Source organism: Anser brachyrhynchus (assembly GCF_964034855.1).
Source record: "Anser brachyrhynchus genome assembly, chromosome: 13".
Classification (NCBI taxonomy): domain Eukaryota; kingdom Metazoa; phylum Chordata; class Aves; order Anseriformes; family Anatidae; genus Anser; species Anser brachyrhynchus.
The window spans coordinates 15,948,647-15,974,450 of record NC_137708.1 but is presented as its reverse complement, the minus strand read 5'-3'; the positions used below and the strand labels follow the sequence as shown (position 1 = coordinate 15,974,450).

Sequence of the window (25,804 nt, the reverse complement as noted above, 5' to 3'; positions counted from 1 at the left end):
CTGCTCAGAGTCAGTGCATCTGCTGTCCCCGAGGTACCTGCCGTGACCCAGACTTACCAGCTTAGCCTGACACTTCTCCAGATTTCTGTCTCCAAAACTGACCCACAGCATCGTCTGCTCTCTGGAGCTGCCAGCCTCCTCCAGGTCATCCAGGCTATGAAGGCACTGGCCCAAACCAGCCCCCAGCGAGTCCTGGGCTTATGCAGTGCTGCTCACCTCTGGGATTTCCACCAGCCAGCACTACGTTCCAGGCCCATGCAATGCAACGAGGACCCAGAAAAAGCTTTTGGCTCAACCTGTGACCGAGGCACCAGCCATTCCAGGTGAGTGGGAGGAAGGCTGTAGCCCAATTTGCCAGCCTGTATCCTAATTACTGCTTTTTATAGGACCTCTTTCCCTGACAGGCTATTTGACACTTCCGTGGGCCTCCCCGTTGTGTGGTCCAACAAGCAGACCCTTGTGTGAAGTAACACGAGGTTTGTAACGAGTGGAGATCCCCTGGTGTTGCCCGTGGCAGCAGATGGAAAGGTCACTGCGTCCCACCTGCCTCTTCCCACCCTCCCTTCCAGCCGCCAGCACCGCACATCTGCCTTGGCACCTCCTGAGCAGGCTAAATCCAGGCGAGTGGATGAGTTGTAGGGAGCACCAACGAGATGCAGCGCTGGAGGTGTTAACCTGAAGCAAATCACCCCGTGGCAGCTGCTTGCAACCCAGCAGGACAGGCCCTGGCGGGTCAGGGCCAGCCCTGTCCTGGCAGGAGACCACTGAGAAGCTGGGCTGGCCAGAGCTGAATTCGCCACAATTTAGGGTAGAGCAGAATTGGAATGAGGCATTGCATTAGGCTTGATGTGCTGCTGGCTTACCCATTGCTACATCCTTGGAGTGGTGTGAGGTGCTCTTTTGAGGCCACAGAATCCCTTTGCCTGTAAATGTGGACAAATACCGAAACGTGCAGAATTTAGGTATTTTTTTAATAAGCACAGTCATTTAAAAAATCCTTCTGCTATGATACCTGTGTTAAAACATTTCAGACTAAACAATTTCTGCACTGACTTCCATTTGTCCAGCTCTGCCACAAAGCACAGCAGCAGTGCTGTGAAATGGATACAGACCAATCTACTCTAGTGGGTAGGTAAGATTATGGAAAACATGCTGGTCTAGATAACCCTCAGTTTTGGGTTCTGTTGAAACCCCTTCATCTTTCAAAAATATTTGTTTGTAAAAATTTGCATTTCAGTGTAAGCAAAGCTAAAAAAAACAAAAAACACAAAAACCAAGCACCATCACCTCGAAAATGTTCTGCTTTATCTGCAGGTCTTTTCTCTTTTCCCTTTTTCCTTTCTCCCTTTTTTCGATGAAAAGGTGAAAAGGGAAAAGAGGAAAGGAGAAAGAGGTAAAAGAAGAAAAAAACAACAGGAAAATCATCAAAAACTTAGCAATTAAAGCTTCCTCATGTAGGTTTTCTTGAAGTTTTGGCAAGAGGTACAAGCATGACTTTTAGGAAGTCATGCTGGAAAAAGCACCCGGGGATTAATCATTTTAAGCAGTAAATTTGTGAGGCTCTTTGCCGTATTTCGGTTGGCTCCAGCAGCTCTTTCAGCTGAGATTGCCCCTTCCCCACTGCCTTTTCCACCTTAGCTTCACCCTGAGGGTGAGGATCTGAGCTGTGGTGTCACGGTGCTGTGGCCAGGACGTGGTGGGGTCGAGGAACTGGGGAGGGGGAAGCTGGGGCAGATGGTTTGGTTTGGCTGGATGCTGCTGCTGGTTTCTGCCTAGGACACCTGCCCTCCTAAGCCGTGCTGTCGCGTGCATGCGGTCACCTCCTTGTGCCGTACGCAGGCGGGGGGAATGCTATCCCTGGGTGGAGAGCCCGGAGCAGATTTCCCAGGAAAAGGGAAAGAGGAGGGGTCCTTTAGGGCTCCCCGGGTCAGGTTGGTCACATCACAAAGCTGGGTTGCTGCCCATCCCTCCGTGCCACGGCTGCAGGCGGGGAGATTTCAGGCCACTGATGGTCTACAAAACCTACATGTGCCTGGGTCTTATCCTGGCTCTCTGCCTTGGGACAAACTGTTCCAGCAGCAGGGGGAGATCATAAAGGATGTCTTTTTGGCTTTTTCAGCTGGAGATCTGTCACTCAGGTGCCTTGCCTTCTCCTCCCCATCCCACATCCATCTCAGGGTGACAACATCTCAACTTTCCTTCCCTTTTCACACCCATCTCCCCACCCCATGTTGCTACCCAAGACGAATGGCTGTAAGTCACTTGGCTGTTCTGCAGGGAACTGAAAAATCCTACAAGGAGTTGGATCCCATTCTTCCTCCTCCTGCAGAGGCGACTTGGATGGGAGGAAGGACAAGCAGAGCTCAGAGGCAGTGTTCAGAGCTAGTCCCAGGGGTCAGTGAAATGCTGCAGCTCCTGCCAGGTGGGTTACGATGCGGAGGCAAAAACAATTCAAGCCCAGCCAGGAAATGGCCGTGCAAAAGAAACGGAGGTGTCCTGCTGTCTTTGCACAGTGCCTTCTCCGCTCTGCCCCGCGGGGGGCTTTAGGAAGAGCTGTACTTGTTGCTCAAGCGGGAGCTGCTCCGGTCCAACCCAAGCTCCTGCCCGTTGGCTTTCCACTTGCCCACAGAGCCCTTCTCGTCTGTCGGCGTGATGCTCAGAGCCGGTCTCTGGCACCAGCAGCACAGGCAGGACTGCGGGGAGACAAGCAGGGGGGTGGGTTATGGGATAAAAGAGGAGGAAATGTGGGAAAGTTCCCAGTGATGTTGGTGGGTCAACCCACACAGTGCCGGGCTGGGAGTCACAGGCACGGTGAGCGCGGCTCTCCTGCAGGTCAGGTGTGTCGAGATAGGGCTGGTGCGGATTGGAAATGGAGATAGCAAAACGCTGGACACCTTTTGTAGCTGTGCTTTCTCATCAGCAAATAGGGCTGATGCTTGCCTGGGCTCAGCCCCTTGCCACAGCCACTGGGAGGTGATTCCCATCCCATCCGCTTCCTTTCTCCAGCCTCCCCTCCTCCTGAGATTTTTCTCCGAGCAATTTGGGCTCAAAGTTTATAGCAGCCCCAGTCCTGGTTTAAAGGTATGTGGGGATGCTTCTGATCCAGAATAGCAGGGACTTCTCTGGTCTTGCACTGGCAAAAGCCCCACCAGAGCAGGGCAGGAAGCTCTAGTGTGCTTGGAGCTGGGAAGAGAGGCTCCCAGCAGGGTGAAAATTTGGGAGGAAAAATACAATGAGGACATAAGGGAATCCTGTGAGCTGCTGGCAGCCCCAGCATGTGCCTGGTGTCTGCCTTTCCCCTCATCTAGGACGCCCAGAAGCCCACGGTGATGGGAGTGCCTGGTCTGTGGGAGCTGGTGGCCTTGGGACCGGTGTCTGGGCACGCACCGTGCGTGAAACTGCAGCCGAAATGGGCAGTCAGCACAGCCAGGGGCTCCAGGAGCCAGCCCTACCTGGAAGCAGTTCTTGAATTTCCTGCTGACGAAGTAGAGGGCCACAGGGTTGATGCAGGAGTTGAGGGAGGCCATGTTGATCCCAAAGTAATCCATCACAAGGAGGAAACTGAGACAAGAGGGGAGAGAAGGGGCTGGGAGCTCGCTGAGGGGACCCCTGAAGGAGGGTTTCCAAGCTGCCTGGCCTGGGAACCTGCTTCCATGGGGGACCAGTGACAGACACCAGGCAGAAGAGCACAAAACAGCTCCTCCTGGGGTTCGGCAGTGGCACAACACTTTTTCCTGCGAGAAGCATTTCCTGAGGAACCTAAGAGCAGGAGATCTGATTTCCCGTGGTGGCCTTGACGCTCTCACATTCAAACACAGCAGCAGTGTCTGGCCTGAGCTGGATTCAGGGGTGATGGGTAGGGAGGAGAGGGGAAGATGGGCATCTACCACCTAGCGGAAAGTGTGCACTGCCCTCATGTGTGCTACAGTCCTTTTGGCCCTGCAGAGAACGTTTCTCTGCCTGGGAGACCTCTTTAACCCATAAGCTTTACAGAGATATTTCAAAATTGAATTTCCTCTTTTCTAAAGACCCCCCACCTCCTTTCTCTGTTCCTTTCTGGAGAGCAGTGCCATCTAGAAAAGCAGCCTGAAAGTTTTTGGAAGGCAGCTCCACCAGCCTGCAACGAGCCCAGCGGAACATCGGCTGGGGCCCCTACCTGAGCAGTTCACATCTGTTGGGGTCCGTCTGGTCGTAGATGGTCTTCTTGAGGATGCGGCTGAGGTGGAGCGGCAGCCAGCAGAGCGCGAAGATCACCACGAGGCAGAACACGGTCTTGGCCACCTCCCGGCGCTGCGAGGAGAAGGTGGGCAGGGGAGAAGGGATGCTCTGGCTGAGCACTGGAGAGAGCGGCCAGGGCAAAGCGCCATCTCCCTGTGCTGAGCAAAGGCCCCTCGAGTTACTTCTACAACCCGAGCAGGGCTGGGCACCGCTTTGAGTCCAAAGCACACTCCCAGCTCCTACTTCAGGAGGACGACTCATGAGATCCAGGCTGCAGAAAGCAGCAAGGTACCAGTAGCACGAGATAGATCAGGATAGGGTCTCCTTCACCCCATCCTACCATCTTTCCTGGTCACTTTGCTAATCCCTGGAACATGGACCCTCATCCGTCCACTCTTCACGCTAGGTTATTGTGACAACCAGCTCGTCAGCAAAGCATGGGAGGGAATGGGAAACTACAGCAAGGCCAGAAATAAATGGCCATAGAAATTGAAAAGCAAGCTGGTCCATGGCCACAATGCTGGTGGCTTGTGTTGACACTGAGGTGGGGGACTGGAGCTGAGGGCCCCTCTCCCTGGTTGAATCCATGCATCTGCATCGATGGGTCAAGAAGTCATTGACCACTGTGAGGCTACGTTAGCTCATACGTGTCCTCTACAGGAAGCTGGGTTTATTCTCCCCTTCTACAGCACTACCTCTCGTTTTGGGAAATACTGGGGTTTCTGCCCTCCTGGCTTTCTTACCCGTTTCATGTGGTCATTCAGAGCGATTCTCATGCCATTTCTCTTGCTCAACATTTCGCACGACATGAGGGTGTAGAAGATGCCAGTGCATACCAAGGGCAGGCAGAAATAGAAGCCAAAAAGCCACCAGTCCTTCACGTCACGATAGAACTGCATGCAAAGCAGAGAGGAACAAAAACTGGGAGAAGGGGGTAATGGGGCATCGGTCCCTGACACTGATGCTGCCCCCCTTCAGACCACTCTGACACTTCAGATGTGTGAAACTTAAACTGCCCCGGGCTGAGTTTACGTGGGATAATCTTGCCCTGAGGCTGGTGCATGTTTAACCCAAAGAAGTGAAGGCTTTTTTACATCTGGCTGCTGGTCTAGTGCTTTTGTACAAGAACCAGCTGCAAGGAGCACATTTTGGCAGGTATAGGGTTGGGAGGGTAAGTTCTGATGAATTGTAAGTGTCTTCATCTCCTCGCTCACCCTTAGCTGGCCCTGTGCTAATGGCTACTTGTACAGCCTGGTTGTTTAGATGCTCCTTGGCCTGTTGTGACAGCCTAGCATCTTGCTGAAGTTTCCTGAGATGGGTCATGACCTTCTGATGTGGGCAATGAGGACACAGCACAGCTTAAGGACCTTCTGCCTTTTTTCTGGCCCCACGTTCAAAGCAACTCTACCTCTTCAGTACTTGCTGAGTCTTCTGTGCTTTGTCTAATGCTGCTCTCCCCAGATTCACCCTGACAACTGGAAGCCCTCTGCAGAAGCATCTAACCTCTCATCGAGGAGGGAGGGTGCCCCGGTTGCCTGTGCCTCACTCTCCCTCGTGCTGCAGCTGGGATGGGTCAGCATACGTACCATCATGAAGCTCGATTTCTGTTCGGAGGCGAGCATGCACACCCACAGGTCTCGGTCCCAGTAGTTGAGCTCTACCATGTCAAAGGCTATGGCTTCGGGGACTGCCAGCACGATGGCCACTGCCCAGATCAGCGTCACCTCCACTGCCTTCCACATGGGGATTCCTATCCCCTGGATCCGACTCCAGGAGGCCACTGCTCGGTACCTGCTCAACGTGTGGGAACACAACAGGAGCAGAGAGGAGTGAGAAGAGCCACCAACAGGAAGGGGTCTGGAAGGTGTGTGTTAGAGTTGTCCCCTTTCCCTTGCCCCTTCCTCCACCACCCCTGAGCTTTCTCCTTCCGTGGAATGGGGAGGATCAGAAACGGGCTCAAGTGTGATAGCAGCTCTCCTTGGCCAATATATGGCCACCTCCTGGTGGGAGGGGTGCCACCCTTCCCCAGCACCCTGGCAGCTATTCCCACATGATGTGCTCCTCCTCTCAAGCTTTTCCAGCAGGATTTACACTTCATCCCCACAGAGAAGAGTCAGTTCCTGATGGATTTCAGCCCCATGTCACAACACCCTATTCCCTTCTCTGAATTTGGTCCAGAACCAAGCCACCCTGCAGTCTTCCGATCGGTGACAACAGGGGGGCTATGCTGTGGTTAAATATGGGCCAGGATGGGCAACACATCCGTAGAAGTTGTTTCTCACCTGTCGATGCTGAGAGCACAAAGGCTGAGCACTGTGATGCCCACCGAAGCCTTCTGGATGAAGGGGACCAGCTTGCACACCTGCACGCCGAAGGGCCAGTCCTTGGCCAGGAGCTGGAGAAGAACCACAGGGTTAACAGGGAAAGCACGTCCGGCTTCCCGTAATGGCAGGTGGTTACCCACAGGGTGCAAGAAGCCCACAAGGAGCAGCTGAAAGCACTCTGAGGTTACCTCCGCTGGGGCTGCGCGGTGTGCGCTCCCGGTGCTTTGTGTTGTGCTGGGAACCACTCGTTTCCCCAGGGGCTTGTGGTTGACACCTACGTGGAGGGATGGTCCAGGCAACAGGTCCTGAACCCACACCCTGGGTGTTTCTGGGTGGACTGGAATCCTAAAAGCCACAATGGGCTTTGCGTTGCTTTTGGAGGGTGTCATGCTCCGAGCAGCCGAAGTCCAGCAAGGACAGCTTCTTTCAGAGCCATGTAGGCTCACGTCCTCACCATACTGTGCCCTTCTGCCACACCTTTGTGCAAACCCTCCTCCAAACTTTCGTGCAGCATTATTTGAAACAAATGATGTTTGATTGCTCGAGACCAAAGAAAAGCAACGATTGATTTAATCAAGCAGTTGGGCATCCCCTGTATGTCAGAACACCCTGAACAAATCCAGGCAAGGCAAGAAGCAATGTTTGCTTACACATGAATATGAAGAGGGTTCCTTCCCTCACCTGAACCCCGACCTACCACCAATGCCAACAGCCTTCTTTACTCCTGCTCCCAGCTTTTCTCACCTCTGGCAGTTGATTTGATCTGGTTTTCCCTTTGAAGCTACTACCTACTCGTGGCCTGAAACCCAGCTGGGGCAAGCAGAGGGCATCACTGGGGACAATATGCATTGGAGACATGAGAACGGGAGCTCTAAGAGATGGCTAGCTGTGTCTCCAAGCCAAGAGCTCGCATTAACATGAGCTGTCCCATAGATGAGGCCTTTGGTATAAGCCATGAGCACAAAGAACCATGCCCACCAGTTCTTGCCTGAATTGGATGCAGGGCTGGGTATTCAGCCTGTGACACTTTCCTCAGGGGGGGTCATTCTTGCAGCCTCCATCTGGCCCCACACCTTTTTATGAAGTATAGGACCTTCCTACAGCACAGACTTAAGAAATATGGCAAACAGATCCCAGACGGGAGGGCTGCCAGACTCCTGTCCTGCCAGTCATGTTGAATAAATCAGCTATATAACAGCTATATATCCAACATATCTGTTCTATAAAGCTGGTTGTATAAATCAAGCTGAGCTCCAAGTCCTTCACCCCATGGCATCCCTTCAAGACCCAGCCCACCAAAACCCATCTCTCGTGGTGGGCGAGGAGGAGCCGCACAAGCCCCAGCACGTCTCACAGCACACAACTTCTGCTCCTAGCCAGGTTCCGAGCCCTGCAACCCGCCTCTGCCCACCCCTCTCTGCCCCACTGCAGCGGGCAGAGCTCGGGTTCCTCCACTTCTTCGTCACATCTCTTCCCTCTAGTGTGGGGAGCAATGTCTGAAAGAAGCCCCCTGTTTTGTAAGACAGCCCTGTTCCTTGTTCCTGGATGAGTCTTTCTGTTTAGCTGGAATAAAGCAGATGTTTGCCTGAGGCTGATTTGTGAACTGTGCTGGGAGTGGTGTGCCTAGTGCATGAGAACAGTGGGTTTTGCTCGGCTGAAATAAACTTTGGGTTGTAATGTCAGGAGACTGCAAGTGGTTCTTTTCTTGCCATTTTAAATGAGATTTAAAAGATCTGGATGGGTGTGTGTGTGGAAAACACAGCAGTAGGTGGGAACACCTCTGCTTTCCCAGGAACATACTGTGTCAGCTCATGTTTTCCTTTTCCTTTGGAGAGCAGGATCTCCCTCCCCCTTTCCTGCCCAAACTGGAGCCTGAAATAAAGAGCGGAAGATAAGATATTCCCCAGGGCACCGAGGCAGGTGGGAGCAGATGCCGTTCCTGCTGCACGAAGCCTACCTTGTACACATTGATGGGCAGAGCAATGAGGATGTAGAGGAGGTCTCCGAGCGCCAGGCTAGCGATGAGGACGTTCGGCCCATTCCTCATGCACTTGTTCTTGTAAATGATCCTGAGGAGCGTGGAGTTGCCGATGATGCCCACTATGAAGATGGTGCAGGACACGATGGTGTTGATGTACTTGAAGATGTGCCTGATATCCGCGGGCTTCACGCACACGGGCAGCAGGGGCGGCTCGGAGCCGCTGCTCCTGGGGAGGCTCTCGGAGCGGTTCGGCAGCTTGGCGTCCTGCAGCAGGCTTGGCTGGAGCAGGCTGTACGCCTGCTCCTGGCTGAGCACCTCGAAGGGGACCGTGCTCTCCTGGAAAGCCCCCGGGGTCTGGCCACGTGCCCCGGAGAAGAGGCAGGTCAGGAGAATGGCGAGAGTGGTGGGAGGTGGGATGCTCACCATGGAGGACTGAGCGGCAAAGCCGACCGTGGGAGCCCTTGGGATGCTCATGGGGCGTCTTTGCTTGGGTCTGGATCTGTGGGTGGAGGAAGAGACAAGGGGAGAAATGGGTTAGAGGAGAAGGGGGCCTGGTAGTGCTCGAGAAGGTGCTGGAGAGGGTTTCTTCTGGCTACAAGCAGGCAGTGGTGGCCTGTGCGCTGGTCACCTGCAGTCAGTGGAGCACAAGGAGTAGTTTTGGGGCACCTGCCCCACCAACACATCGGGGTAATTCTGCAAACCCCATCTCTGGGTCCACAGAACCAGGGGAGCTGTTCTTCCAGTTCGTGCCATGGGAAAACCGGAGCAGCGCTAACGCCAGCAGAGCCCATGTGGCATCGTTCAGTGCAAAGAGACAACCCTCAGCGCGGTCTTGCTGGGAAACGTGCTGGGAAAATGCCACGAGGGTTTTTCCAGAAATGCTGTATTGATACCTGACATCTTATTCAGATTTATGTGCTAGTAGAGTGGCCCCTCCTTCCCCATCCTTATCGCTGTTAATTGAACTGCTTCCTTTCCAAATCCACCATGCTGTTCAGCTCCATACCGGAGGATATAAATCTCTCTGTGTTGTTTGCGGCATTGGCAGCTGAGCACAGTAAAAGGTCTCTCAAGCTGACCAAGGCTGGAGCACTGCTAATAAATATCACCCGAGCAGGCTCTGCTTTGCAAATCTCAGACAATGCTCTCAGGCAGGACTGGCCCAGCGGCAGCTCTGTGGCCACAAGTGGCTGATGAGACAGCTGAGGATGCTGTAGTACTGTCCTGGCACGACGTGGATTTGGGAAGGGGCTTTGGGATGATCCAGATATGGCCACTGGTGGGAAATGAGCCCAGAGAGGGAGGGGAAGATGCCAGCACCCTGCCAGGCTGTGCCACCTGGGCAGATCTTGGCTCTGCCGGTAGGAGTGCGTGAAGAACACGTTGCTCAAGCTACAAAACTCTGCGGCTTCAAAGGGAGGAAAAATTGCTATGCCTGGATTGAAAATGGCAACCTTGTAGGGCTTCCCCCCAGCCCCAGGGGAGCCACTCAGGCAGGGGTCAGAGTGCCCCCATGGGATTAGAGACGGGACTGAAGTCTCAGCCCGGCTCCACCAGGCTCTGTAGGAACACGTGCGCCTTTCTGCTTGTTTGGAAGTCTCCAAGCATGATCAATGTGAAATTGGCCTCTTTCCCAAGGAACCAGCCTAACCTGACCTACCCTTGTCTCGGTTTCACCCCACTGCTCCTGCCAGAAAATCTAAATCAGGCTCAGTTCTCTCTGACCCTCTTAACGTCCTTCGGCCAGGTCCTTAGTGCGTGACACTGTAAACAGGCAGTGTTAGGAGGAAACTTGCAATTTATTCTCAGTTACACGTCAGATGTAGGCAATAAAATAACCAAATCCCTTCAGTCACAGTTCAAACCTCACGAACTAGATAGTTTAGCTTCCAGTTCTGTTAAAGCAACCACATTTTAAAGATGTTTTCTTTCTAGTTTGAACCCCTGTGTTGTGATGGCACCTCAGATACGATTTCACCACAGGAAAGTTAAAGATCCCATCACTTTTCTTTTCAGCTCACCATCAGCATGCTTCCCTGTGCTAAAATACTCATGCCTGATGCGTAGCAATCTTGTGTGTTCACCGTACCTTTTATCTCTGCAGGCTAAAGCAGCTTTGCAAACTTATCTGGCAGATAAGCCACATTGGTGAGAGCCAGAACAGCCTCTACAAAGTTATCTGCCTGCCTCTGGCTGAGGAAAAGAAAAGCAGTTTTCAATGCCTTCAAGACCATTTAGAGAAGTGTCTCCATGTGACGGTTGGGAATATCTTACAGGACCCCTACCTGTCCTGTAAGCGCCCAGTTTATGTGGGTGTCCCAACCCCAAGGGATGCCTGCAGGTGTGTCCTGCTGCTCCTAAGCACAAAATAATCCAAAAGCTGGGGAACCCTCAGCCCCTCCTGCCATCCTGCATGGGCAGAGCTGCTGTCCTGAGGAAGGGACGTTGGGGTGCCAGCTTATCACTCAGGCTGACCGCTGTAAAATGCTGTGGGGAGAACCTCGGTCCGTGGTGGTGGCTAGGAAGGTCCCAGTACCTCTGCTGGTCTCAGCACATCCATTAAGTCCCAATTGCCCAGTCTGGGACCTTGTGGCTGGAGAAGCTTCTCCGGCACCACCTTCCTGATATTTACCTAAGCACCTGCGTAGGTACCAGAGCATCCTTGGAAAGCTCTGGTGTCCTGTGCCCTCTGCAGCAGTGGGCTGCACCTCTCTGCTCCCCTGGTGAAGGACCGCAGAGCCTGGTGCTGTTCAGCCCCCGGGTGTTTGGCAGGAGAGCTCATGTGAGTAAGCATCACAGGACACGGCTCGCTGGATCCTGCCCATCCCTTCCACAGTGCCAAAAAAAAAGGGCTTCTCCACCTTCTTGCCTTAAAATCCAACAATTTAGTAAAAGGGGAGCATTGTTTTCTCCTGCTCAACAGCCCACAGACTTCTTGTCTTCTGTGTAGCCTCTCCCCTCCCTCATCTCAGAGTGCTTGCAGGCACAACACTTTCTCATTTGTGGGGGAAACTGAGGCACAGACAAGAGACTTGTTGGGTGCCCAGCAGATGTGAAACCAAAGTCAGCATCACTTGACCCCAAATCCTCACGTTTCTGATCCTCCAGGGGGGTGACTCTGTGCCCAACATCCCCATCCCACCTGCCCAGCTGAGGCTCTTCTTTTCTGCAAATAAACATCTCTTGCAGCAAAAATGCAAAGGGTGGGAAGAGAAGCAGATATAAGCACTGCATCCCCAGCTGCTTCCCTGACCTGAACCCACCCTGGTCCCTAAACTGGCCGATTTTCCCCCAGAGGTGTGCCGGCTGGATGTCTTCTCCAGCCCATGCACCACCTGTTAGACCTTGCTCGGGTCCCACTAAGAAACGTGTGAAAACTCACCCAGATGTGGGAAATCGTTTTGTTTGCAAATCAGTGCACGGAACAGCAAAGCTTTTCATCAGCGTTAGGTTACCTTCCTCGAGGCCGCGAACTTTGGGTGCTCTCAGGATCAGTTTCTCTCCCTCTCACGGCCCCTTGCCATGTCCTGCAGGTCCCAGGAGGACGGCAGCGCTGTAGATCCTGCAGTTTGCTTTTGCGTTGTGGGCTGGTGCTCGGGGGGAAGTTTCTTCTCTCTCGTGACTTGCTGAGATCTCTCCAAACGGAGCACTTGGTTATATAGAAAATTGCAGGGCTCCCCCCGAACACGGCCGCTGCGACCAATAAGTGAAGAGCAGGACAGGAATGGAGGAGGAGAGTGAAGCGGGAGAAACACGGGCAGCCCTGCGGAGGGATGAAAATAACAAACAAACAGAGCTGGAAGCGGAGGGAGGGAGCTGGGGGACGGCTGCTGACCGTGGGGCAGCGTGCCTGCATGGCACGGTGCTGTGACAGCTCCGAGGGGCTGTGCCTTGGCAGAGGGACCTGCGGCCCCGAACTCCTCTGGGGAAAGGATTTGGGGGAGGCATTGAAGCCTTTTCTGCCCGGGGTGTATAAAGCCAGCTGCTCCGCATGGAGCTTCTGAAGGGGCTTTCAGGAGCACGAGCAGCACTGCGAGCACGGCGGAGGGGATGTGATGTTTCCCTGCTGGCTGAGCAGACGGGGTACAAGAAGTCCCCAGTGAGGAGCTGGAGATGGGCAGACCCCACTTCTCCCTCCCTGAGCCTTGGTCTGGGTGAAGCAGGCTGAGAACAGGTTTCAGACCACAGTGCCATCTGTTAGGAGGTGCTTTTTCACATGCCGGCTCTTTTGATTTTTGCTGTTTCTGAGCATCCTGAGCTGCCTGAAGAGCCTCGTCCAGTTGCTCGAGATGCAGGGCAGAGCTCTTCATGGCCAACACGTCAGTGCTGCCTTGGGGTCCCACCAGCCTCCCCCACAAGCCATGTGTCCGGTCCAGTCTCTGGACACGGTCCTGGATCAAAGACTTCCCTCTGATTTCCACCTGCCTGTGAACAGATCACAAGCAGCTCTTCCGTGGGACTCCTTCTGTCTTCCTCCAACCCCTGTGAGCCTGCAGACAACCTGTGCTGTTGCACAGCCTGTGGACAAAGCCTTTCCCGACCTCCTTGGCTCAGCTGCTTGGGGAAGAAAGTTTCTTTCCTCACCATGCTCTGAAGCTGGCTGTGCTCAGGAACCAGGGGGTTGTTTGGTATGTGGCAGGTTGTTTTATTAAAAAATAATAATACAAAAAGACAGATCACCTCGTTCAAGTGTCCTCGATGGCGCAGGAAGGTGTGTTGGCAAAATCAAAGCAACTTCACTTTGGTGTAGGAATCCCTTTGCCCTTTTAGTCCCCAAAACAAGGACAGAAAGAATGGGTTTGGGCTCCTTCCCAGGCTGAATGCCTCTCAAGTAGAAGGAGATGATGGCTGTGGTACACCAGAGGGCCATGCTGCCATCCAGAGGGACAGCAGCAGGCTGGGGAAGGGCAGGCAGGAACCTCTGACAGTTCGGGAGAGGGAAGCTCCAAGTCCTGCCCCTGGGGAGGAACAACCTAGCTCTCTCCTAGGAAGCCATCCCTCAGCCTTGCTCATCCTTGTTGCCCATCTCTGAACATTGTCCAGTTGCATCACGTTGTTTGTATATTGTTTTATCTTCAAGCTATGATCTTTTCTAATCTCTTTTCTTGCTATGTTTTCCATTACCAGTCTTCAAAATGCAATAGCCAGCTAAGTGTGCTTGGCATTGAAAATATCAAATAAAATGTTAATTCCCTTCTACTCTTTGCTTCTCTTTTCATACCCCTTTATTGAAAGTATTAAACTTAGGAACCTATCTAGTATGTTATTAATAAAATTTATTTATTTATTTATTTATTTAATCTTTTAAAATGTATTTTTTTTAACTATTAAGTTCAAAACCCAACAAACTCATGCAAAAGTCTTCCTGTGTCCTTGATTACCCTGTAGAAGGATGGTGCCTGCAAATCTGCTGTGATCCACTTCTGGAAACTGACTGATTGCAGTGTAAGTCAGGAGTGGGCCATTTTGGCTTTCAGACCCCCTTGTAGCCCTGGTAAATTTTTTGCCTTCTGGAAAATCATACGGCTTCTGAGTTTATATCCCAATGTGTTCTTCTCATACCCTCGTAACTTCTGAGTCTGAACAGGTTCCTGCACAATACTCTCCTGGGTCCTACCTGCTGGTTTGGAGCAAATTGTTGCTTGCTATTGGAAGTGGTTGGACTCCAGCTGTTTTCAGCCCCACTAGTTGTTGTTGGTCTTCAGTTGTTGCATCTTAAAACACGTTTTCATACATCTTTAACCATTAGTACTCTGAGGACACAGAATAGTTGAAGGTCCTTCTGTGGATTTTGCAAGAAACCGTGAGACTACTCTTTTCTTGCAGTAACACAATCAATGGTCAGATTAACACATGGGGTTAAAACATCTGGATGCTTTTCTCCTGCCAGTTTTCCTCTGTTCTAGAGACCTCTTTTTCTGTCTCTCATGGCTATAAATTTCTCTCTCAGTTGCTCTCTCAGCTAAAAAGAGCCCAACTGTTCTGAAGGCATGCCTTCTTCCCCCAGTGCTGCCCAAACTTCATTTGTCCAAGGGGTGTTCGTGACTTCCTAAGACCCTGGAGTAGCATTTAGTTTCCTAGAACTACATCTGGCATAAGTACACACTTTCAAACCTTGTCCATTCCCACACTACAAGTGACCAGATTGAGGTTATGATGATTATTTCTGGTCTGGTTTCTTTTCTTCTTCTTCTTTTTTTTTTTTTTTAAAAAAAATTTATTCTTTCCATTTTATTTTTATTTTATTTTTAATAAAGATATTTACATGATTTATTTGGTCTTGGCATGAATCATAGACTTTAAACTAGATTAAGTGAGATTGTTCAAGTCTCCTTCAGGAACTAAGAAAGTAAGAAAATAACTTAGTGCTGAAGGAGAACCAAATCGATGAGGGACAAATTCCTAAAGTCTGGGTGGGCCTGGGCCAACCTGATCTAATGTGTGGCACCGCTGCCTATTGAAGGGGGTTGCAGTTAGATGATCTTTAAGGTCCCTTCCAACCCGAGCCATTCTGTGATTCTAAAGGACCTGTAATCTCAAGAGGAAAAGACAATGACAACTTGGACAACTCTCAGCAGAGAAAACTTTCTGGCATTACTGTTGGCATTTGCCAAGCAATATGATGGAAGATGCTACATTTGCCTTGGCTTCTAAGTGACTCCAATAGCATTCAAATTTGTGGCTATCCCTTTTCATGGGTATCATGACTGAATTTGTGCAGGAGCTCTGCTACTTATGGGAGAGATGCAGAAGTTCACAATAAAATATTTTTGCATGTATGTGCTGTTACAGTCTTTTTCTGAGTGGATCCAGGCACAGGAATGGATTGGACTTGGAAAGAAACTCCCTTTCATCTTGAGATTTGGCCAAAGAAGCCAATGAGAATTTGACCAGCCTAGCTTTTCTCAGTGGTCAAGATTTGTAAATAGGGTGTAGATAATCTACACTGGTTGTTTGGGAACTTTCTTCTTGGTGTGGAAGCAAATTATCTGTGTTTCTCCACTTAATTGTTTCCACGATTCCTTGCAGCTTTGATGAATCAGAGCTGTGGATAATCTATAGAAAAGTTAATGTCTTTATTTAGTGCTAACCCTTGTTTATTAGAGATGACTCCTGCTCAGAAGAGAGGAGAACAAAACCTCCATTTAGACTCTCCTCTCTTCCTCCTATGAAGCATCCCAAATTGGAGGGCCTGTCACCCTACTGTCACTCTGTGTTTTCTCATGCCTTGGCACATGCCTGCTCTGCAGATGGAGATGACACGTCCCCACCACTACTTTGCTCAGGTACAAGAAGCAAGAGAGGTGATGCACAGGTGTCGAGGGATCTGTTTTTGCTTGCTTACCCTTTGTTTTTAAGTTAAATGCTTTATTTAAAACCACTTTATGCTCTTGTACAGGGTAGAGACTGCTTCTGGAGCCTGCCTGAGGATCCTGCTTCTCACTCTCTGTGTTGACATTGCCTTGTAGTGACTGGACTGCATCATTTTGCTTTCTTTTCTCCTGCTTCATTGCCTATCTCAGCTTAGCTTATTTTTCCCCGCAGTGTTCCTTCTCCCAGGTAACCCCCGTATACCTCTGGGGGTGGAAGTGTAGGTAAAAGGCAGCTAGTGGTCTGTGCTGGATGGGTACAGCCCGGCTCTCAGAGGCACTCATCTGGTACCTCTTGCTTTGGTCAGCAATGCTCACAGATGTCTCCATCTTGCCCAACTCTGGACCTCAGTGAAGTCTTTCTACACCCTGTTGGATGTCCCTGACACAGACAGGCCTGGGTTGGGGTGTCTTTGAGGTGACCTCGCCCCAATCCCCAAGAGAATCTCTCCCCCTGCACACTTGCGCTCCCCAGACATCTCCAACAGCTCATCTCAGCCTAGGGCAGAAGTCACCGTGCATCGGTCACCCCCTCCTGCAAACTTCTGGCCTGTTTGGAGGGCTGCAGCCCTTCCTTGGCTCTCTTCTCAGCACACACGAGTCTGCACAGCACCTCTCCTCTTGACCCCATGGGGGAGGCATCCTGCAGCCCTATTCTGGGATGGTCATGTTTTGGCATGTGACAGGGAGATGAATGGGACTTTCTGTTCTGCTGGAAACAAAGGGCAGCTCCAGCCCCCTTTGGAGACCCCCAGGAAAACAGCAATCTTCTTGTACAGTCAACTGCTGTCCCTGAAACATAATTCAGGTTAAGGGTCACTTGAACGATCAGAAGGAAGAAACTACTTCTGAACCATTCATCATCAGGCAGGCAAACAACAGCTTCATGTCTGGCACAAACTGCCCTTCCATTTTAAAGACGACTTATCAAGTATAATGAATTTGACTTTCTGCTGCTATTGTCCTTAACTTGTTCCTGTGCATTCAGCACCGAAGGTGGCTTGGCAAGGCTGGCTAGTCCCATGCATGGCAAGCTCAGGGGAACCATGGCTCAGAAATACACCGAGTCCTCGCTGACATGTTAGAAGGGATGAAGACAGATACTTTATCTTCACTCTGCCTTTAAGCCTGGATGATTGATGTGCAGCCTGGAGCTAAGGTTTCATTTGGAAATCAGATGCACTGTCAAGCCCTTGAGAGAGCATCTGGATGAGACCATGCTGAAGACCATCACCTGCCCATCAGTGTCTCCTGCTGATGCTTCAATCATCGTCGTTGAGAAGAAAGATGGGTCTGCGGTGAAATGAAATACCACGGCTTAATCACACCACAAGAAAGAACATGTAGCTTTTGCTTTTAACTTAGTGAGTTGCTGGAAGGATGCACTGTAAAAATGGATTTCTGCAACTAAACTTCCGTGGTTTCTCCAGTTTTTTTTTTATGCGAGAAGCTACAGTGTGGAAAAACACATTTTTACCCTGAACATAGCTTTCTCGAGCACCTGATTCATCCCTTTGATTTGTCCAGTGCTCATCCTCTTGCATTCCTTGGTTTCTTTTAACATAGGCTTTGGATCAGCTGATGGCCATCTACCTTGACAGCCTTTGCTCTTTTCTATAACCTGATCTACTTCTGTCCTTGTGGTGCTCGAATATCACATTTGACATTCACAATAGGAAGGGCTAATAGGTAAAACCTAAGAAGCGTGAATTTCTTACGTCATAGCAAAGGTCTTGTGAATAAGCATAACTAAAAGTGTCCTATTGTGATATAAGAGGTCAATCCAAGATTAAATGAATGGCAATCCAGACATCTGTTGGGTCTTGGAGAACAGGAGAGGTGCCTGAAGACTGGGGGATAGACAATGTCACCCCGGTCTCCAAAAAGGGCAAGAAGGAGGATCCAGGAAACTACAGGCCAGTCAGTCTCACCTCTGTCCCTGGAAAGGTGATGGAACAGCTTGTTCTGGAGGCCATCTCCAAGCGATTGGAAGAGAAGAAGGTTATGAGGAGCAGTCAGCATGGATTCCCCAAGGGAAAATCGTGCTTGACCAACCTCGTTGCCTTCTATGATGGCATCACCAGCTGGGTAGGTGGGGGGAGAGCAGAGGATGTCATCTACCTTGACTTCAGCAATCAAGTTTCAGGCTGCCTGTGCCCTCTGGGACCATCTCTGACCAGTAACTTGAGGTCCAGCATGCGCAGTTTGAGATACTCACGGGAAGCAGTTCTCCAGAGCTGTGAGCCCAGCTGGAGTTTGCTGCCAGCCTTTGGCCTGAAGCCTCCTGCTTGTCTTGGAGCAAGGCCTCCCAGTGCACAGCTTCACCTAGTAGCTAACTTTGAACGTTTTAAAGCTGCAAAACCAAAGTAAAGCCCAGTCCCACTGTGCTGTGTCACAGCAAGAAATCACCTTACTTGTGTGATCAGCATTCCTCTGTTGTCTAGAGAAAGGCACAGGTTAGGATGTCTCTCCTTCCTTAGCTTTGGAAATGTAGAAACATGTTGATGACTTTCTAGTCAAAGCCACTGGAACTGCAGTCCTTAAGGTGCTGGTAAATAAAAATAATCACTTCCACTGTGAGCTGGAATCACTGGATTTAACCTGCAGGTAATTAAGTTTGGAACTGTCCCCTGAAGAGTCAATTGTGCTCTCTTTTTTTTTTTTCTTTGTGCTTGTGTGTGTTTGTGCGATCATATGTCACACAGATCATTTGGATGTGGTCACAGAGCTGAGGAATATCTGGAAGAACCATCAGAGGTTCAACTTACAGCCTCTGACATATGGACACACAGACACCCATGTGCCTCCTGCTAAGCAAAAGCAGCTCTGTACCCTGACGTGCTTTCAGGCCTGGGCTGGAGGTGATTGAGGGCACTAATTGTCCTTAATGGCCCTGAGCAGCCTCACCTGAGACCTCCACCCCCCAGCCATGGCCCAGAAGCCCTATTTCAGCCCAGCTACAGGAGGGATGCTCTCTGCTGCAGTCCTAGTCAGGGGCTCTGTTGGTTGCCCCTGACCTGTGGGCTGATTTGACCTTAGGACCTCCTTGTCACCGTGAGCTTACCTGATGATTTGGGCTTTTGGTTGGAGCTGGCTGCTAGCTCCTGCTTAACAAGCAACAGCTGGTGATGCTTTGCCATGGGGTATCCCCTCAGCTCTACGTTTCTAGGGAGCTGCTGGCCCCTGTGGTGCCCTGTGGTGCCCTGTGGTTTGCTTGCAGGAACAGGGACGGGAAGGTGGACACTGTATAGGAAAAACCTCTCTCAATGGGGAGAAACTGCATCAAAGTTGGTTCTCCTCGATCTCTCCTCAAGGAAGCAAGGGGAATCTACCCCAGTGGCCATCTTGTCATCTGCTCCTTCATTTTGTCTCTTGTCTTCCCCTTCCTTATCCTCCCTGCCCTGTCACAGTGCCGTGGCTGTCTCCTCATCCACTCCCACAGATCTTCCCCTTCCACTCCTCTTTGTCCTGTCCTCATCTTCCCCTATGCTCTGCTCCAAAACAAATATGATGAAGAGTTATCTTGCCACTAGGAAGCAATATAATTCAGTCAACATCATTTTAAGACTGACTGCAATTAGTCAGTGTAATTAGCTGCGGGGGGGGAGCTATCTGCTTTTTCCCTTGTCCAAGTTGGTATCTCTTGGAGTGTGAGTCTGCATTATCCCAAATGCCAGCACTGTGCTGTAGGAAGCAATGTGCAGTAGTTCTAGGAGGACAGAGCACACCTGCAGGTGTCAGTGCACGGGATCTCCTCAGGGACTTGCACAGCAAAGCTCAGAGACACGCAGGAATTCAAAGAGGTGAAATGTTAAGGAGAGGAGCCGTCTGGGGACCTGCATGAACAAATCCTTTAGGGGTATGCTTCCCTAGGGATGTGAGAGGCAAATCTTACTGCCTTTGTGGGCTCTGTTCTCATTTAATTTACGAGTTTGGTGTGTTTTTGTTCAGTGATGCTCCAGGAAGGTTTGGGTTCAGTTCTGGAGCACTAGGAATGCTGATGTCAACAGCTCAGAAACATGTTATCAAACCAATGTTTCCACTAGAGGAAGAACAATGTGCCTTCGTTTCTACTTCTCTCTAGATTTTGCCGCCAGCTTTCACTTTTACTCTTTTACTTTTGCCTGGGAGCTCTGGAGTCCTGGAGCACAGCTCTGGCATCTTTCCAGGGGTGCTTTTCTGCTGCAAACATTTTCATTTTTGTTGGGCACTCTGGTGCTGCTGCTCTCTGATGTTTGTCATATTCTTTACCCTCTCCAGGTTGATATGCTCCAGCTTTAACCCCTGGTGCAATTGCTGTAATGATGGACAGTAAAGAGCAAATGATGGTGATAAGACCTATCTTACCCTCTGCTCTCTTCCTTTCTTCTGGAGAGTCCAAAGAGATGTCCCATTGGCTTGGGAAAGTTTTGAAGCAGTGGGATGGAAAGCCCCAGCTCCCCAGACCTTAGTCAGTGGTCCCCACCGCTGGCCTGCACCAGCTCAAGAACCGCAGGTAGCCTTGTGTGGTCCCCACACAACACAACCACCAGCAGCACCATGGCTGGACCCCACCAAATGTTTTCAGTGTGTTCTCTTGTAAAGGGCTGGAAAACAGTAATTTTCTGAGTGTTCCTGCAGCCACATCCCTTTCCACCAGTCAGGATGGGTGTGAGGCGGAATGGGCTTGCTTAAAGCACATGGGGTGCTCCTCCTCTTCCTTCCTGTTGGAGGAGGGGATGTATCAAAAAGCATCTCCGTGCCACAAAGCCAGATCTCCGCTGTTCCCACGAGCCTGCGCTGACCCTGCACTTGATGTTTTTTTATGCTTGCAATGCTCTTATCAGCTGGGGCCAACTGAAGTCAAGCTGGCTGCGGATGACAGAGGGTTTGCAGCTCTGACTTCTGAGCCTCAGGGAGTTTCATGACAGTAGCCACAAGTAGGAAGGGATGCTTGCCAGCTTCTTCTCTTTGAAGGTTGTCCATCAGGTCCTAGCCTCAAGGCTGAGGGAGTACGTCTGTGACTTCCTGCTTGACACTGGATAAATTAGGACTTGCAGTGTGGACAAGCTTCTTGTCTCCTTCAGATGCCTTAAAGCAAGGCACTGATTAGAAGCTGTCAGGGTTCAGGATAACTCTGTATTCCTCATGGGTGGAGGGAACATTTAAGGAAGTCATAGAAACTGTGGCCATCTCCATACTCCTCAGACACTACTGAAACCAGCGTGATGGGAGAAAGTTGATCTCAACCTGGGTGGAGAGGGGACCTGCTTCTCCAGGCACTCCATAAATTCTAAGGATACTGCAGAGACAGGAAACATCTGCCAGGTGTTAGGCTGGTGTTCCAGCCACCTCTGCACTGCCAGTGAGATGTAAAGGGCTAAGAAGCATGTTGACCTTCAGCTCCATAGGGAGGGAGATGCTAAAGCTCCAACTGTTTTCAGGGAACTGGGAACAGTATCCTCTGTGTTGCATCTAGTAGGGATTTTCTGTTAGAGCCTTTTCAAGTTTTGGGTTAATTTGGATATTCACTCATCTTGAAACCTGGGTCAGGAGTTTGGGGTTGCATTTCCTGTAGTGAGCCTGGCTCTATGCTTACTTCTGTATTGATTTTCTCTAGAAAAAGAAGAAAAAAAACAAACAATAACAACAACAAAAAAACATACTGGCAAGTGAGTTAGGCCTACTTGAAACAGCCTGGTGTTTCAAGAATCTCTTCTCTAAACCATCTCTGGCTGATGTTAGGATTGGATGGATAACAGATGGTAACCAACCAGACAAAACAAACAAACAAAAAAACAACTGATAGTGACTTCATATCAACACAAGTAAATAAGTGCTCATTTTGGATCTGATAGGCGTAACGAATGTTTTTAAATACTGAAACAGTCCTTTTATGTGTTCAGAAAGCAGCCCATAGCATCCTCTTCTCTGGGTCTCCCCAAAGCTTTGTTCCTCCACTGGGTTTGACTTTGGGGTGAGTAGAGCTGAGGAAACTGAAATGCTCTCCAGGAGACTATGTAGCACGTTTTGGCAATGTTGGGGGGGAGAAAGTGGTTGTATATGGATGGAGAGGAGCATTTAAGGTTCTTGTAGTGAAACAGTTCAAATGAGCGAGTGCAGATCCCTTTAGGATCTGAGGGGTGGACTGCTGCTGCCAAACTGCAAGATGACAATAGTCCCCCCCAAGTGCTGTTGCTGCCCTGTCTGAGGAACATTCCTCTTCACAGAGCTCCCAGATGAAAGATCCTCCCTGTCCTGGGTAAATGTGGAACTGCCCCCGTAGTGGTTCATAGCTGATCTGTAACTGATCTGAGAGTTTGGAAATGAGGTGACATGGGTACCACTTGAGCTTCAGCTTCTGAGCTCTTCCAGGCTAGCCAGGTGTGCTGCTGGGACAGGTGCAATGCATGTGGAAACATTATTTTTGTTTATTTTTCATTCAGATTTTAAATGTCATGAGGTTTATTTTTTCTGAGCTCTTTTGGGAAGGTCTCAATGAACCTGCATTGGAAGCAGCCAACAACCATGATAAAAGGTAGGCTACTGCATTGGCAGGGCTGCACTGTAAATGCTTTATTCATGCATTTTTATCAGTTCATTGGCTGAATTCTTAATATTCAATTTAAAATTAACCATATCATAGAGCTGAGCAAATTCTCCTGCTTTGTTTAATTTCTCATCACTGAATGGGCGGGGTTGGAAGGGACCTCTGAAGATCATCTGGTCTGACACCCCCCCCCCCCAGAGCAGGATCACCTAGAGCACCTTGCGCAGGATGGCATCCAGGCGGGTTATGAATATGTCCGGAGAAGGAGACTGCACATCCCCTCTGGGCAACCTGTTGTGGTGCTCTGTCACCCTCCCGGTAAAGACGTGCCCCCTCACATTGAGCCGGAACCTCCTGTGCTTCAATTTGTGCCTGTTGCCTCTCGTCCTGTCACTGGGCACAACTGAAAAGAGACCGGCTCCATCCTCTCGACACCCTCCCCTCAGGTGTATATACATATACGTTAATGAGATCTCCCCTCGGTCTCCTCTTCTCCAGGCTAAACAGGCCCAGTTCTCTCAGCCTGTCCTTGTGCAACAGGCGCTCCAGTCCTCTCATCATCTTAGGAGCCCTCCTCTGAACTCGCTCCGGTACTTCTGTGTCCCTCTGGTACTGGGGAGCCCAGAACTGGGCACAATGGCCTCAGCAGGGCCGAGCAGCTGGGGAGCATCACCTCCCTTGAGCTGCTGGCAATGCTCTTCCGAATGCAGCCCAGCATCCCCTCGGCCTTCATGGCCACAAGGGGCACGTTGCTGCCTCCCTCCTGGTCAGCCTGCTGTCCACCAGGCCTGCCGGGTCCCTCTCCACAGAGCTGCTCTCCAGCAGGCCAGCCCCCAACCTGTACTGGTGCTTGGGGTTATTCCTCCCTAGGTGCAGGGCCCTGCACTTGCCCACGTTGAACTTCATGAGGTTCCTCTCGGCCCAACCCTCCAGCCTGCCCCTCTGAATGGCAGCACAGCCCTCTGGGGTATCAGCCACTCCTCCCAGCTTTGTGCCCTCAGCAAACCTACTGAGGGTGCACTCCATTTCATTGTCCAGGGCGTTGATGAATAAGCTGAACAACAATGGACCCAGTACGGACCCCTGGGGGACACCACTAGATACAGGCCTCCAGCTAGACACCGCACCACCAAGCACAACTCTCTGAGCTCTGCCAGCCAATTGCCAATCCACCTCACTGTCCACTCATCTAGGCCACACTTCCTGAGCTTGTCTATGAGGATGTTAGGGGAGACAGTGTGAAAAGCCTTGCTGAAGTCAAGGTAGACCACATCTACCGCTCTCCCCTCGTCTACCCAACTAGTCATCTCATCATAGAAGGATATCAGATTGGTTAAACATGATTTCCCCTAGGTGAATCCATGCTGACTATTCCTGATCACCTTCTTATCCTCTACATGCTTGAAGATGACCTCCAGGATGAGCTGCTCCATCACCTTTCCAGGGATGGAGGTGAGGCTGACTGGCCTGTAGTTGTCTGGGTCCTCCTTCTTTTAAAGACTTGTGTGACATAGGCTTTCTTCCAGTCCTCAGGCACCTCTCCCATTCTCCACAACCTTTCAAAGATAGTGGAAAGTGGCCTAGCAATAACATCGGCCAGCTCCCTCAGCACCCATGGGTGCAGTCCACCAGGGCCCATGGATTTGTGGATGTCAAGTTTGCTTAGATGATCTCTGACCTGATCCTCTTTGACCAAGGGAAAGTCCTCCTTTCTCCAGGCTTCCTCTCTTGTCTGTGTAGTCTGTAAATAACTTGTTTCTTTATGTGGTACTTCTATTAATAGAAGTATTAATTCTTCTATTAATTTGATATAAAATGAAAGTGGATTTGAATTTCTTTGCTTTAATGCTGCTGTTGTCATATTTTTGGAAATCTGATGCTGGAGTGCTGGAAACCTGTGCAGGATGTGACTATTTTGACTTCTGGAACAGTTTTCATAGAGTATGAAAAGTCAGTTAAAGTAAATCCTAGTACTGTCAGTACAGATGCTAGATAGATCCAGACATTTTGTGTAAAGCCCTCAAAGGGATCACCAGATCCAGCTGATTACCTGGTGCACATCCCTGATGACTTGGCAGGACAGTGCCAACAGAAGAGCAATGGCAGCTGCAGCACACAGAAACTCAGTAGTAACCTTTTGGATTAGTTCCCAGTATCTTACCTTCCTTCCCCTAACATTGCTTAACAAGCTTCTGAGAAAAGTTTGGAGAAATGGGTTATTGCCCCTGAAATAACTGCAGTTAATTATACGAAGATTAATGACCTGTTCTCCAAGAGCCATCAGCACAGCCTTCATCTTCCTTGAGTGCTGATGACCTTTCCAGGAACTGGGAATGAGGAAATGCAGTGGGAGATGCTTGGGTAAACAATACGTAATTTAGACTCGTTTAATTTGGGGGGAGGACAAGACTGATGCGACTCCCTGCATTCAGCCCATACCACGCGCCTCGCTGCAGCTTGCAGACAAACAGCATCTGTTGGCTGCTTACCAGTGATAAAGCTGGAAAGGATAAAGTGCAAAAAGCCTTGTAGCCAGCGGGAAAATATATTGGGACTAGCAGAAGGCAGAGGAAAACAAGTTTGTGTCACCTCCCCTTAATATCTAATGGAGGTTTTCTTCCTATAGCCAGAGCTTTGGCTACCACCGGCAAAAGCAAATTGGAAACTGAAGATGTTGCAAGGACCTTGAGGCCTTCTTTACTTTTGGGCTTTGCCCCCAAAAGATTGATTGTAACCAGCTCCGTCATGCAATGAATCTTGCACCCAGCAGCAACATGCTCTTGAGTGAGCTGAAATAGCTGCCAACCATACCCCTGATAACAACCCACCCAACAGACCCCGCGCAGCCAGCTGGATGCTTACACAGGAGGTAAGAGGGTTTGTTGGTTCATATGTTCCAAGCAGGGTGTACCCAAGGCAGTACTGTGTTTCACAGGTGCTTATCCCTTGTCTGAAGACAAGGGTTGACTGATAACTGCTAACAAGTTGGTGACAAGATCAGGGATGAAACTTGAATAACCAGATTAGGGTAGATGGTGTCTGATGTGGAACTGGCCCATTCCAGAGCGCGCTGGCTTTGCACTTGCCCTTTGAAACCAAAGTTGGAAGGAAACCAAGCTCATCAATGCCATCAAAGATGACTGAGTGTTCCCTGCCCCACTGTCAGAAGAGGACACGACCCTTTTATTGAGGTGTCTTCAGCATGCGGTAGATCTGGCAGGGATGTGAGGGAGGCTGTCTGATACTGCCTGAGTTTATTGCTCTGCTGCTGGTAGAGCTGTCCCAGAGTGCCAGGTGGATCAGGGATGGAAAAGGCACTTAGGAGCCTTGTGAGGGAATTGTGCTATTGGTAATTCTCTAGCTGCCTGTGGGAGCCTTGCAA

The 25,804-nt window shown here is 50.4% G+C and overlaps 1 protein-coding gene across 1 annotated transcript; it reads right to left on the bottom strand.

Moving 5' to 3' along the window:
* Window positions 1-950: 950 nt before the first annotated feature.
* On the bottom strand, window positions 951-12,505 carry LOC308177256 (endothelin receptor type B-like). The gene is made up of 8 exons (XM_080554192.1): window positions 11,979-12,505; window positions 8,500-9,022; window positions 6,501-6,613; window positions 5,805-6,009; window positions 4,962-5,111; window positions 4,157-4,290; window positions 3,453-3,561; window positions 951-2,693 (listed from the first exon to the last, which is right to left on the bottom strand). Exons 1-8 carry the CDS (start codon window positions 12,377-12,379, stop codon window positions 2,544-2,546), a joined length of 1,785 nt encoding a protein of 594 aa, XP_080410318.1. The 5' UTR covers window positions 12,380-12,505; the 3' UTR covers window positions 951-2,543.
* Between the last annotated feature and the right edge of the window lie 13,299 nt (window positions 12,506-25,804).